Below are 15,158 nucleotides of genomic sequence, written 5' to 3'. Positions count from 1 at the left end.
ATAGTTTGCTACTGCTGTTACTCCCACGAGGCATTGTCGTGAGGATGAGAGGAGACGTTTTATACATCACTCTCGATCAGATACCAAAGTGTATGTTGTCCGTCAGCTCGTGTAATCGAGATCCATGACCTAATAGATGTATAATCAAACTCGTATAGCCAGTGTGTGATATGATCCACAACAACAGAGGTCATGGGACACCATCAAGAGATGGATAGATGACTGCAATGTCCGAGACATATATATATATATATATATATATATATATATGGCATCACCGAATGAAAAAGAAACTCATACCATCCGTACCTTATCATCATCACGGATCATAATAGCCAAAGGGAGTATCCGTGAACTTATGAAGTTGAAGTCTATGACTCAACATGGATCAATTAAATTAAGAGTATGATGATAATAGAAAGATCAATGGACAAAGGCATTGGTACACATCCGAGTGGTACACATCCGTGTAGCAAGACACCGGATCATAGTCTCATAACCTGAGATCATTAATTCATAGTATCATGCTCGGAATATTTCCCATGAGTATGCTTAGTTTGTCCGACCAAAGCAAAAGAACAGTCGATGGTAGACGATCACGTCTAGACCATGGACACGTTTTGCAAAAGGATCCATGCATACATGATTTGCAAAAGATTCGAGGACAATGTGGTTCACATTGATCAGCTCATCGATTTCAATAAGACACACGATGTCAAAGGACATGAGAAAGGACCTAAGAGGTCAAAGTGGTCTAATTACGATACAGAAATAAAACTGGCCGATTCCCCACCTGCATGTTCAGGACAGTTCACGCATCTGATGCGTAGACTAAAGGACTTCCACTGAGGTTCACATCAGAGGGAGTAGTACGTGTTGTACTCTATTTCTTTCATTATGGTTTTGTCCCACTGAGTTTTCCTGATAAGCTTTTAATGAGGCAACGTGAAGCGTATTACAGATCCTGTATGGTTATGGCATCCAAGGAGGAGTGTTATAAATCAAGTGATGAATGTCCATAACCAGCCCGGTGCATAAACCGGCCGAAACCCTAGAGAGAGAGACGGCCCAAACCCTAGAGAGAGACGGCGGCCGCGACCTGGAGAGAGAGAAAATCGGCCATGAGTTTCCATTATTCTAGTTTTCCTATTCCTTATTGGTTTATGATTTAGTAATTATCTTAAATCATGTTGGATTAGGATTCGTACTATTTCATTTTATCTTTATATTGTAATCCTTATATAAAAGAATATATGATTTATTAATAATAAGAACAGAAACATTTAATTCTCAAACCCTCTATTTTCAACACAATCCACTCTTTAACATTAGTCGAAAATTATTTCAGTATCGGATAAGGTAATATAAAACGTTTACGGGCTGATTCTATGTAGATTAAGTGGTTTTTACAGCACATGATATATCAAAAAAAAAAAAAAGTAATGAGTCACCTCTTCTTATACCGCACAATTTCAAAAGCCATAACCCAAACCGCTAATAAGATTAAGCGATTGAGAAAACGAAACAAAAGAAAAAGAAAAACATCGTAGTCTTATGGGCGACTTAATAATTTATTTTGGATGTTACATCATAATACATTTAATTTACTAAATTTCATCACCTTGGAAACGAAACAAAAGAAGAATATAGTATTCAAAATCATCTCAAGGACAATGCATGCATATGGTTGCTCAATCAGAAGCCAGAGGAATCGACCAGAGATGAGTAAGACGCATTCTCGTCCGAAGCCGTCATGGTCCTAGTCACCGTTCTGGTTCTGGCCCTGAACACTACTCCAAGCTCTAAACCAGCCGATTCACACAACTCCAACTTTTGAGATTGGGTTAGTTCCATGCCAGCTTCCCAACAAGGCGTAGTTATTACATCTTTCACTCTCTCAATCTTGTCCTCTGTTACTAAGGTTTTGTTACGAACTAGCGCAAGACAAGCTTCTTCAGCCGCCTTCTCTCTGATCTGGACCACGTGAAAGACAAAAAAATAAAGTCATGTAACTAAGATAAAATTTTCTAAACAGAGTTTGAGATGGAGATAAGTGATATGAACCTTTGGGTATCGGTGAGCAAGGAATGATAGAAGCTGAGAAAAGGCTTGTTTGCTGTTGGGTTCCGAGACTGAAGCAATATACCCAAGTATCACAACCCCTGCCTCCAACTTTGCGAATATCTTTGAGGCTCTGAGTTCGATGGCTAACGAATCCACAACTCCCTTATAGAAACTCAGCGTATAAGCCTGCAATAAATGACAGATAAGATTTTTGTGAAACGTGTTTTAAGGATCATATAGTCCAAAGACTAAAAACCAACCTCTTCATTCTGAAACGTCTTTTCATCCAAGAGCCCCTCGATTGTCTGTGTAAAAACAACAGTTTTTAAACAGAACCACATAGAAGGCTAAGAAGCTAGAAGGTAATGTATAAGGTAGCGTATCTACCTTTAGACAGGGCACAATAACTCGTTCACATTTCTTGTACTCTTGAAGTGTCCAAAGGATGTCGTCACACATCGCAGACTCTCTTGATCGTTGCTCATTAGCTTCACCTTCCCCCAGATACTGCAGCAACGCAGAGAATGAAGCCTCTTTAAGTGATTTTTGTAATCCTCCGGTCGAAATTACTAATCCAGACATCACCCCTTTGCTGTAACAAGGGAAGCCTAGTAACTGAACGAAACGTGGGAAGGAGAAAGTCGGCACCTACAAAAGGATGTACAATAACTTATACTGTTAGATAAACCTTTGAAACAGAAGAAGCAACCAAAGGCTTCAGGTTCTGCTTACCGCCCATCGAAGGCCTTCTTGGTTGGGAATGATATCTTCAAGTTTTTCTCTGTAAGGAATGTAAGGGACGGTTACTGTTTCGTGATACAGAATCCTTTGAAGAGCTTTTGCAGCTGTTTCTCTCAACTTATCCATTTTCTCCACTCCTTGCTTCACAATACCTCCAATCAAACGGTTTGCGAGATTTGAATCAAAAAGCGAGGATGAATCTCCCGCTGAATCTGCTCCGGCTTTCTTACAGAGAATATATGTACATTTCTCAAGTCCATGGATTGCAGCTTCACGAACCCAAGAACCTACATCACCTCTGTTATCTACCGAGTAATCATCAAGAGCTTTCAGTAAAGTATCCATCACTTCAGTCTTGATAAGAATAAAGAGAGACAGGTCATCGTTTTCAGGATCACTAGCTCTTCGCTGAGTAAGACTCTCACACACGGATGTGAGTCCCTTTACAGCATTCATGCGTGCCTCAGCATCTCTATCTTCAGGATTCGCCTGCTTGGAGGGAAAACAAAATCATCCATCGAAGTCACGATTTCATATTGTTTTTTAAAGATTGGAGACTGATGTACTAGAGTCACATGTTGTCTTTCTTTACCTCTATCATACAGGCACCGCAGAGCTTCAACACTACATCCTTCCATTTTGCAATCAATAGTTCATACGGCAAAACACCTAGTGCAAGTGCAGAACCTCTTCGAACAGCTACGTTTGGGTCCGTTAGATGTTTCAGGTGTTTTGATATTAAATCAGCAGATTTCTTATCATTGCCAATTAGATAGGATTGCACAAGCTGTTGAACAGCACTGACTGCTGCATTCTGTTTATAAGTGAAACTTGTCAACTAATGAAATACGTTAACAGGATAAAATAAATAAATAACTTGATGACAACTGGAAAGATAGGTGGTACCTGTATCTGAGAATTGGGATGTCCTAGATTCACAGTGAGGGTATCAAGCAGGATCCGTTCGGTTCTCTCAGATAATGTCACATGCGATGACGAGATACATTCGATAAACCGTGAGACAGCCAGTCGCATTATTTCTCCACCTTTTCCACGGTAAAGGCGTGCTTTCTCAATGGCAGGGACAATACCAGCAATACGCTTATGGGTATCTGTAAAAATTAAGTGCACCAGGAACATTTAGGCTAAGAGATAATGCTACAACCCATCGAACTTGTTAATTATTTCTTCCCATAGAAAATGAACCTCTCACGTGGGTGAAGACAGTCTGAGTACATCTATGATGATAAGGTCTAGATTCCAAGACGGTTCACATATTACTAAAAATGATTTATAGTTGCATATGTAAAGATGCCACAAAAGTAAAAGCTGCAAATGCGATGGTACCAACCAGAAGAATGGACATAGCCACACTGGTGCAGAGCTAACACAACCTCTCCAGCTGCCAATGTAGCACCATGGCGCATGCACAAATCAGTCGAAAGGGTACAAGGAATTAGTTTCTCCAGCACATAGTTGAAGAAGTACTCAGGCTCGTACTTAACAAGAGCAGCAAGAGCTTTTGCGGCAAGTTCTCTCAAGCTTTTATCCTGAAATCATAACATTGAATAATGATCATATTATGGAAGATACAACTAGGAACAACGATTTGGGACAATATCAAACAAAGCCATACCCAGTGGCAGATCTTGTTGAAGAGCAATTCATCCACAAAAGGATAGAGATACCCTTCATACTGAGCAATGGAAACAGCAACCTGAAGGTAAGAGTTCACCCGAGACGAAAGGGAAAAATAGTCAGCTATGTTCACTATGTCAATCCCATGAGGGTAGTTTCCTTGCCTTCCAACATTCTCTTGGAAAGCAGCGGCAGCAGCCCTTCTACAGTTCACCTGGTAAAATAAATCAATAAACTTTACGCAATGACGATAGAGGAGTTCTACAAAAACACAATTCTTCAACCAACCAGGAAACGGCAAAAACAAATTATAGTCAAAAGAGTCACTAGTACCTCTCTATCAAAGGAACCCACTATCAATAAATCTGGAGCAAGCTGATCCAGCACGTTTTTCATATCTTTGTGGTAATAGGCACGCCCAAATGCCCAGCAAACATAAGCCGCTGCATCACGCACATGCGATCCAACACTGTGCGGACCTCTACGTACATCATAATGGAGTGCCTGTAAATGATTTTTAGATGTAAATCCATAGAGATACTGCATAATTTGCGTGAGTGATGCCATTTCTTTGTATGCGTTGACTACATATATAAGTAATCATGTGCATTGTATATAGTACGACCTTCACAATAATTGGAACGACTTGAGGGAAACTTCTAGGCAACAGTAAACCTCTACGAGCCAGTTCAGCTAAAGCCAAACAACCCCCATGCCATGAACCATCTCCCTGAAGATCATGAAAATCACAATAGTAGTCAGCTACGTGATGCCTTCTGTATGCAAACCATGCTGCCAGATGTCAGTTATGAGTACCTCTCCTGGTGAAAACAGCTCCAATACAGATGACAGCACCTCTTCGGAAAGAACAGATGTTAGCCGTGAAGATACACGGCCTATACCCTTTGCAGCAGACCAACGAACCACGGTATCCTACACAGTTCAGAAAACAGTAAATACTAGTAACATGTGAGATTGTCCGGTTGCCAGTTGCCAGCTAAAAGATATTTATAGCAGTCAAATTATCATGTGGCCATCTAGTTGTATAAGTTAACAGTAGTATTTAACCCACAAAAACATACCGTGTCCCTCAGACCAGAGAGTAGCATTTCAATTATCTCTTCTAAGATTTCAGGAACATCCATATCTTCATCCTCTTGGTCATCCGGAATTTCTTGTTGTGAGACGGCAGCACCAGCATGATCAGCCGCCAATCTCTGGGTCGGACCCGTAGATATATTTTCAGAAAGAGAGGCGGTTCGAGCCTACATGGTTGTTTAATAAACAAGCTTCAGATAACTAAATTGAGGACAAGATTATGTCAGTTGCGGTATAAAGCAGAAAATCTATTAAAACCCAGTTGCTATTTGCACATCTATAATACATGCTAAAAGGTACGTACCACATAGCGCCAGGAAGGTAAGCGATGAGGAAGACAAACAAGCCCTATCCTCTGAGTTAACTTGATCAAATACTTGCGAAGCAGAGGACTTCTAGTTGCTGCACTGGATTTGCTTAGCACGATCACATTATTCAAAACAGTAGGAAGCACATCCAGCAACACTTTCCGGCTAGCAGTCTGCCAATGATAGTAGACATATAAGATCCAGATGCAAAAGATCAAAACATTCAAATCAAATCCGATATTTACTTCCCTAACATCTATTTATGTCTTCTAGCCATAGAAAAAAACATCTAGAAATGTCTAACGTGTTCAGTATGGACATTACTGAAAGCAAAGTGAACAACTACAAGTTACAAAAAAGAAAGAAACCTTAAAAATAGCAGCCAGAGCCTCCATCACACCAAGCAAGCGAAAGTGGTTCACCACACTATCTTCCTTAGAAGATAAAACTTCATCTGTCCACTCAACAAAACTGAAAAAAAAACAAGAAATCAGTTTACAAACAATCTTATTGGTGAACTCAATCATTCAAAGCTAGCTGAAGCACTGATGATGATGATCAGTACATACCTTGTGAAGGCCTTCCCCATATCGGGACGCGTCAAAAGCTTCGACAGCAGCAACCCCGATATCCTCCTCATCGGTCCAGAACTGCAAAGATAATCCTTACAAAACCCCAAAATCTTCAACACCAAAGGAGCAATATCTCCCACACCAAAGCTCTCATCCTCTGCAATACTCGTATCAACCGAAGAAATATCAAACGGGACCAGCACCAGAATCGAAAGCCACAAGAGAGTCACACATTTAGCCTCCATCTCTCCAGTGCTCTCTTGCCTCAACGAAGAACCAGAACTCGTGGTGTGGCACTTCTCCAGAAGCAACACCGCGAGCTCAAGATCGGAGACTTGATGAGGAAAGAACTTAATTACAGATTTGTAACCGCACACAGTGACTAGAGTGTAGATAATAATGCATATAGGCTTGATTATTTCGAGAATCTCATCGGATCTCGAATCTAGTTCAGATGCTTTGGAGCGGATGATTAGCATTAGTGGAGAGACTATGCTCTCTAAGTAAGGCTCCACTAGTTGACCTTGCTCCTGGTACTTATCCATCTACATTACAGCGAACACAAAGTCAAAAGAGGAATCAACGATTCCGATTAGAGTAGATCAGTGAGAAGAAGCTTTTACGATGGATTGGATCTTCTGAACGGAGGAAGGAACAACGACGCGGCCGTTCGAGACGATATCGTCGAGAAGAGATTTGACGAGATTCCATTCTTGTAGGAAGTATCTCTGGAGTACTCTCTCCTTCGAATCATGCTCGTCGTCCTCTTCTTCCTCTTCTAGTTTTACCGCATCCGCCTCGGTTTCGATTTTTTCCGGCGAGATTTGATCTTCTGTAGCTGCCATTGCTCTCACCGGAGATGAATATGTTCGCCGACAATACTATCTCGGGACTGGGAATTTTAGGCGGGCGTTAAGCCCTTTGAGAGCGATCCGTGCGAGAGTATACAGAATAGTGACGATGAGTTCGTTAAGCCCATTTAAGGCCCATAATCTTATTTTGGACTGACTCATGCATTTTTGAACCGGGCTTTTTATCACACTTGACCAATCAGAGTTACAGAAATCCTAACCAGAGTTGGTAGGTGTGGTGGATAAACAATGGGTTTGAATGCTTGTTATCTTTGGAGGAACCAAAGTTGGTGAAACTAAATATTCCTTTACTTAATTCTCTCAGTATTTTAATTATATAAAGTTGGTAGAACTATCCTATAGAGAATTATTGAATTTATATGTTTAGATAAATTATCTATTAAACTGGAAAATGATTCAAAATTTTAAAAATTTCATCATTTGAATTTAAAAAGAAATTCGATTATTTCTGTTACTAAACAGCTATAATTATTTTTAAACTAATTTTCAACTATCATGCCAAAAAAGTTGAAATAATTTTTTTTCTATCGCACTTAATTTTATATTACTCAATTTCTATTCCACAAATTCTACTAATTAGTTACCCATTATGTTTTTAACTAAAATAAGAAGAAAAAAATATTCTATCATGGCGGAATATCCAAAGAGGAAATAAAAATTGTGGTAAGGCATAGAGAATCACTAAACTCTTAGCCTCAATCAACGGCCACGATAACACCCTTCGATGAGACTCAACGGTCAGATGAGATCCTGCTTGTCCCTTACCGAACACGAAGAGATGTCGAAATTTTATATGATTGGCTGAAAAAAATATCCTCTCTCACTCATAAAACAAAGTCTGCTCCTTTCTCAAGAGAGCGAAACATCAAGACAATCCATGGCTTCAACTTCCTCCCTCGCTCTCTCTCAAGCCCTCCTCGCCCGCGCCATCTCTTACCATGGCTCCGACCAACGCATCTCCCTACCATCATCTTTCTCACGCGCCTCCGCTTCCTCTCGCCGCCGCAACGCCGCGTCGATGACCAAACTCCGATCTATCCGCCCCCTCGTTCGCGCCGCAGCTGTCGAGACCCTCGAGACGAGCACCGATTCGTCTATTATTGACAAATCCGTTAATTCGATCAGGTTCTTGGCTATCGATGCGGTGGAGAAGGCCAAGTCAGGTCACCCTGGTCTCCCCATGGGATGTGCTCCCATGGCTCACATTCTCTACGATGAGGTCATGAGGTATAACCCCAAGAACCCTTACTGGTTTAACCGTGACCGGTTCGTTCTCTCTGCTGGACATGGTTGTATGCTGCTCTACGCGTTGCTTCACCTCGCTGGATACGACAGCGTTTTGGTCAGTGATCTTAAAGATTCAATATTTTTTTATTTTAATCTGATAAAAGTAGTCGACTTTACTGATAAAGTGTTGGACTTTGTTGATTAGGAGGAGGATTTGAAGAGTTTCCGACAGTGGGGAAGCAAGACACCTGGACATCCTGAGAACTTCGAGACTCCTGGGATTGAAGTCACTACCGGTTTGTGATTATATCTTCTTTGGCTTGTGGTGGCTCATGTGAATTACAGAGCTCTCTGCTTTTGCTGCTATGTAGGTCCACTTGGACAAGGGGTTGCTAATGCTGTTGGTTTAGCTCTTGCTGAGAAGCATTTAGCTGCTAGGTTCAACAAACCTGACGCTGAAGTTGTCGACCACTACACGTAATATTTTGAAAATTATATCATCATTCTTGTTTTGTTGTAATAGGCTCTGATTGTTTTGTATTTTGATTGTGTAGATATGTGATTCTTGGAGATGGTTGTCAGATGGAGGGTATTTCAAATGAAGCTGCCTCACTAGCTGGTCACTGGGGACTTGGAAAGCTCATTGCTTTCTATGATGACAATCACATCTCCATTGATGGAGACACTGAGATTGCATTCACTGAGAATGTTGACCAGCGTTTTGAAGCGCTTGGATGGCATGTTATTTGGGTGAAGAATGGTAACACTGGGTATGATGAGATCCGTGCTGCTATTAAGGAAGCTAAAACGGTTACAGACAAGCCTACATTGATCAAGGTAAATAGCCATCAAACACTTGTTAGTTAAAAGACATTTGGTAACATCTTGCTTGTGTCAGGTCACTACTACAATTGGTTATGGATCTCCAAACAAGGCGAACTCGTACAGTGTCCATGGAGCTGCACTTGGTGAGAAGGAAGTTGAGGCTACCAGAAACAACCTCGGATGGCCTTATGAGCCATTTCAGGTACCTGATGAAGTTAAAAGGTAAAGTAGTAACTCTAAACATAAGCTATGTGTTTACTTTTGTGCTATGGACTCACTGGTTGCTTTTCACATTTTTTGATAGCCACTGGAGCCGTCATACGCCTGAAGGCAAAGCTCTTGAATCTGACTGGAATGCAACGTTTGCAGCGTATGAAAAGAAGTACCCAGAGGAAGCTGCAGAGTTGAAATCTATCATCACTGGTGAATTACCTGCTGGCTGGGAGAAGGCACTACCTGTAAGTTAAACTCTCTTTAGTTTCGGTTTCGTTTTCGGTTCTAGTTTAGTTTTCGGGTTTTGGATATTAAGCGCAGGACTAATCTTTGCATTCGAAAATTTTGTAGACATACACACCCGAGTCTCCAGGCGACGCCACTAGAAACCTGTCACAGCAATGTCTTAACGCCATAGCCAAAGTTGTCCCTGGTTTCCTCGGTGGAAGTGCTGACCTCGCATCATCCAACATGACACTCCTCAAAGCCTCTGGTGACTTCCAAAAGGCCACACCCGAAGAAAGAAACCTTAGGTTTGGTGTTAGGGAGCACGGAATGGGAGCCATCTGCAACGGCATAGCCCTTCACAGCCCCGGTCTCATCCCCTACTGTGCAACTTTCTTCGTCTTCACTGACTACATGAGAGGTGCCATGAGAATCTCAGCCTTGTCCGAAGCTGGAGTGATCTATGTGATGACTCATGACTCCATTGGTCTCGGAGAAGATGGGCCAACCCATCAGCCCATTGAGCACATCGCTAGCTTCCGCGCGATGCCCAACACGCTCATGTTCCGTCCCGCCGACGGAAACGAGACGGCCGGTGCGTACAAGATCGCTGTCAACAAGCGTAAGACGCCGTCTATCTTGGCTTTGTCTAGGCAAAAGCTTCCTCAGCTTCCGGGGACATCGATCGAAGGAGTTGCGAAGGGTGGATACACGATCTCTGACGACTCGTCGGGGAACAAACCTGATGTTATCTTGATTGGAACTGGCTCTGAGCTGGAGATTGCTGCACAGGCTGCGGAGGTGATTAGGAAAGAAGGCAAGACCGTTAGAGTTGTGTCTTTTGTCTGCTGGGAGCTGTTTGATGAGCAGACGGATGAGTACAAGGAGAGTGTTTTACCGTCTGGTGTGTCGGCTAGAGTTAGTATTGAAGCAGCTTCGACTTTTGGATGGGGGAAGATTGTTGGAGGGAAAGGGAAGTCTATTGGTATTAACTCGTTTGGGGCTAGTGCACCGGCGCCTTTGCTCTACAAGGAGTTTGGTATCACTGTGGAAGCTGTTGTTGATGCGGCTAAGTCACTCTTCTAAGAGACTCAAAGATCAGACTATCCTGTATAAGGGTTTGTGTCAACATTGTCTCATTATCTCAAAATAAATTGCAACAAGACGCATAGAGTTTCTTTCTTTCTTTCTTCTTTTGGTGGTTTTTTTTTTGTAATTCGGACAACATAGGTTTTGGGTTTGGAAGAGAAACAAAGTATAAGAAGACAATGTAAAACTCTCATGATCATTCGTGTTTTTGTTGTTATATGCTTGAATTTCAGAAAAATTTCCTGCCTTTTCATCGTGGTTAACAGACAAGAATGACTTGACATAAACAGACACAAACATTGGCCATTACATCCGATAATTTTTGAGGACAAGAATATTCACAGAGATTGAAAAGGTTTGGTTCTTCTTAATAGTAGTATATCAGGGGCCCATATTATCAGGAGATATTGAAGGAATGGTGAGCTTTCCACCTTGACATCTCCAGTTATCTATATCTTTTTTTTTTCATCTGTTAGATTATATTCATGAACCAGAAGAGTTCCAAAAGTATTACATCAGGGACAGACATTTAGAAACCACACAAAACACCGAAACCTATAACAACAACTCCTTCATTAAATCGAAAGCCTTATAAGCACAAACACCCAAACCTGAAACCCAAACCAACCAAAAATTCCCAAAAACCTATTGCAGAGAACTAACCAGAGGAAAGCCTTTCTTCACTCTCGAAGAACTCATGTAGCCATTTTGGACCTCCAGTTGCTACATATGAACTGAGACATCCTCCTTTAGCTACACTTTGAGCAATGAGGAAAGCTCCTCTGTTGTTATCCCTGCATTCTTTCACCAATCTCCACCATTCTATTCTAACCAACCTTTCCATAATCAACCCAATTTCTCCTTTGAAATTTGGCCAAGCCTTCGGTCTTAAGATCATCTGAGTTAGATCGCCATCGTCTATAGCAAATATCACTCGATCAAGATGGTGATCAGCTATACACTCAATGGCCCATACAAGCGCTTTCAATTTGGCCTCATGTAGATTCTTTATCAAATAAAAGACTCTTCTGCTGTGTAATAATACTTTACCTTTATGATCTCTTATCACCCAAGCCCCACCTCCCACCTGGTTATGTTTTGACCAACCTACTCCAATATTGCACTTCACCCAACCTCTGGGAGGAGGAGACCACTTTTTCTGCACTTCCAATGCTTCCTTCCTTTGAACCTCTTCTAACCTCTGTTCATGCGTCTGAGCTAAACTCCATAACTCAGATTCCTCAAAGGTTTTTCTAATCATCTCCATCAAATTGGATTGTTTACCTTCAAACAAAAGATTGTTCCTATTTTTCCAAAGGAACCAAATCAACCAAGGCATAGCATTAATCACCCTTTGAGGCATCGTCTTGTTGGACTCTAAGGAGAAGAGGTAGTGAAAGTTGGAGTAATGGGAGATCCAGTCAAATCCCTGTTCTGGAACCGGTACATTCGCAAGAGCCCATACCTGACGAGCAATGGGACAGGTGAATAGAATGTGGTTTATCGACTCACCTTGGAATCCACAAGCCTGACAACAGGGATCCATTTTAATTCCCCTCTTAACCAATATCTCCCCTGCAGAAATCGCATTACTCAGAGCACGCCAAAAGAAATTTTTTATCTTGGGAGGAGCCTTAAGTTTCCACGCTGCCGCTTTCAATCCATTCAACGAAGGTAAGGCTTCAGCTTCCTTTATCTCCTCACTCTTTGTCACTCTATTTTTCAACCAATAACCAGACTTGACCGAGTAACCACCATGCTTGTTGTGTTGCCAAACCCAGTAATCATCCACTTCAAAGACCGGCTTCATTGCTAAGATTCTAGTTACATCTTCCTCATAGAACATATCATGTAGAGTATTAAGATTCCAACATCTGTTATCTTGATCGATTAGCTTATCAACACTCAAAAGAAGATCTATATATATGTTCTTCATTAACGGTCTCCTTAGCACATCACCTTCAATCCAAGCATCAACCCACACAGCCACAGACTTACCATTTCCAATCTTTTTCTTCAGACCCATAACCAATAATTCCTTCCCAAACTGAATGCTGCGCCATGCATAAGACGGCCGAGAGCCATTTTTCGCCTCTAAGAACTGCTTGTTTGGAAAATATCGGCTCTTGAAGACTCTCCAGTTATCTATATCCTGACCCAACTTTTACAATAGAAGAAAAGAAAACTACGTTTATCGCTTTGTCATCATGACGACAACATTTGTGAGACCCACTCTACTATTGGATATCCACCGAGGAAATGTTACACAAGAATAAAAGCATATTCGGATTCCATTTTGTTCTTCACTTGTGGTTCATTCGGATCTGGGGCCCCAGTATAATAAAATAAAAATGCGTAACCGAAATAAAGGTTATGCCAAATTTGCAATCACGCACATAACATAAAGCTTCCACACGGACATAAGAGTCAAAACTAAGGATCACATAAACAAGAGTACTCATTAAATTCAAAATCGCATTGTTAAGTTGTAACTGAACAAAAACTAAAAAAACAGATACAAATCCATTATCATAGAAACTGAGTTGCCAATGCAGCAATGAAAATGTAGTTCATGAAGGACTTTGACAAGCTCTATGAATTCCTTAAGCCACAAGAGTGCTTGCGGTGGTAGATTCACTGCAGAAAAAAATAACACAAAGAAATGAGAACAAGATGATCATTGAAATGTTTTAAGAACAATCTTTCATTTTCTAAAAGCACTTACTACTTCCAGACGGGAGGGAGCTTCTTGGTCTTCTTGTAGTAACGAGCAAGACGGTGGATTCTGCTCTCCACAAGAATCAACCTGAACTTGGAGTCCTTGTCTTTCCTGTTCCTCTCAAGGTGCTTGCGGATAGCAACTGCTTTCTTGATCAGGTGGTACAAATCCTCAGGGATCTCCGGAGCAAGTCCTTCGCCAAAATTACATATCAGCTAACTCTTAGTTTCCTTTAACGTTTAACTAAAAAAAGAAGACTCTAGAGTGAAGGATAGAGGAAGTACCATGAGCTTTCAAGATTCTCAAAATCTTGTTTCCGGTAACACTCTTCACCTGAGGGATACCGTGAGAGTCACGAAGAATGACACCAATCTGTGATGGAGTCAAACCCTTCTTCGCAAACTTGCAAATGGATTCATCAACCTATTATTGCATCATAACAAAAAAGTCATTACAAGTAATTACATCACAGATGGTAACTATCACATCCAACTCCTAACTTCATATTATTAGATCAGTGAATCTCGCCAACATTAACCAATCTTCTATTGCTTGTCCTAAACTAGGATTAATCGTATTCTTACAGTTGCAATATGTAAAAAGCAAACAGAAACTTAAGAATATGGTGAAACGAATCTTACATCCTGGGAGGTTGTCTTGAGCCAGCTCGGGGGCGAACGCTTGTACGGCAAAGCAGATGCTGAGATACCCTTTCTACACGACACAAAGCAGATACTAATAGTGTAAGAGAACCAGCCTTCATCTCAGTCGGAAAACGATGAATAAACAAGAAGACGAACCCTTTAGAATGGAGTCGCCCCATGCCGACGTCTGTGAACGGACTTGGTTTTCTCTGAGATGGTTCTTCGTCCGGCTCCTGCGACTGCGCTAAGGAAAACCCTAATTGGTCTTTGCTTATATACCCTACCTCTTATGGTTTGTTGTGCCCTATCTCATTTTCATTTTCGTTCCAAAAGTACAAACAGGCTCTGTTTATAAAAGCCCATTAAAACTTGCGGCAAAAAGAGGTTTTAAGGCCCATATATGTACAAACGCCCGTCTAAATAATTCCCTTGTATCGACATGTCAAGTCTTAAGGGACAAATACAAATGGTATTTGAATATATTTTTTTTTTGGTAGGAATATGAGAGAATGACTCCCAATTTATTTAAAAAAGAAACTCAAACTTCAGCTTACAAGACGAGTTTGTCGTGGCCGCAACGGTCCAACAACATCCTCATGAACTAAAACAGCGACCTCAATCGGTGCCACAACAAAACTATGAAAACCAAACGGAAGAGAAAATGCAAGGTTAGCCAAACCATCAGCTAAGCGGTTTGCTTCCCTATACACATGAACGAATAGGACCAGCCAGTCCCTTGTCAAGAAGCCATGGCACAAGCGTACCAGGAAAGACAGCGGATGAGTATCCCCAATCCGTATCGTAAGAAACTCCATCACCATCATAGAATCGACCTCTACCTCCAGCCTTCTCACCCCTTTCTCCCAAGCAACCACTAAACCATAGTACACACCCCATAACTCCGCTAATGGTGCCGTACAACT

The 15,158-nt window shown here is 41.4% G+C and overlaps 3 protein-coding genes across 3 annotated transcripts; 1 reads left to right on the top strand and 2 right to left on the bottom strand.

The window, feature by feature from the left end:
• Window positions 1-1,534: 1,534 nt before the first annotated feature.
• LOC106342525 (tubulin-folding cofactor D) lies at window positions 1,535-7,341 on the bottom strand. The gene is made up of 17 exons (XM_013781483.1): window positions 7,045-7,341; window positions 6,419-6,966; window positions 6,218-6,320; window positions 5,846-6,022; window positions 5,526-5,708; window positions 5,260-5,376; window positions 5,069-5,173; window positions 4,777-4,947; window positions 4,442-4,657; window positions 4,157-4,355; window positions 3,712-3,917; window positions 3,398-3,619; window positions 2,797-3,294; window positions 2,452-2,712; window positions 2,325-2,369; window positions 2,065-2,250; window positions 1,535-1,974 (listed from the first exon to the last, which is right to left on the bottom strand). The coding sequence occupies exons 1-17, from the start codon at window positions 7,264-7,266 to the stop codon at window positions 1,696-1,698; spliced, it is 3,738 nt and encodes a 1,245-aa protein (XP_013636937.1). The 5' UTR covers window positions 7,267-7,341; the 3' UTR covers window positions 1,535-1,695.
• A 749-nt stretch (window positions 7,342-8,090) lies between these two features.
• On the top strand, window positions 8,091-11,120 carry LOC106341991 (transketolase-1, chloroplastic). Its single transcript, XM_013780758.1, has 7 exons — window positions 8,091-8,635; window positions 8,726-8,816; window positions 8,892-8,997; window positions 9,075-9,357; window positions 9,419-9,567; window positions 9,650-9,803; window positions 9,910-11,120. Exons 1-7 carry the CDS (start codon window positions 8,171-8,173, stop codon window positions 10,867-10,869), a joined length of 2,208 nt encoding a protein of 735 aa, XP_013636212.1. The 5' UTR covers window positions 8,091-8,170; the 3' UTR covers window positions 10,870-11,120.
• Window positions 11,121-13,295: 2,175 nt separating this feature from the next.
• LOC106339452 (40S ribosomal protein S13-2) lies at window positions 13,296-14,544 on the bottom strand. The gene is made up of 5 exons (XM_013778263.1): window positions 14,392-14,544; window positions 14,233-14,305; window positions 13,876-14,014; window positions 13,598-13,784; window positions 13,296-13,509 (listed from the first exon to the last, which is right to left on the bottom strand). Exons 1-5 carry the CDS (start codon window positions 14,412-14,414, stop codon window positions 13,476-13,478), a joined length of 456 nt encoding a protein of 151 aa, XP_013633717.1. The 5' UTR covers window positions 14,415-14,544; the 3' UTR covers window positions 13,296-13,475.
• Window positions 14,545-15,158: the final 614 nt, after the last annotated feature.

This window comes from Brassica oleracea, chromosome C4, assembly GCF_000695525.1.
Source record: "Brassica oleracea var. oleracea cultivar TO1000 chromosome C4, BOL, whole genome shotgun sequence".
Classification (NCBI taxonomy): Eukaryota; Viridiplantae; Streptophyta; class Magnoliopsida; order Brassicales; family Brassicaceae; genus Brassica; species Brassica oleracea.
Note: the sequence above shows the minus strand (reverse complement) of the source record. Positions and strands in the feature narration are given on the sequence as shown.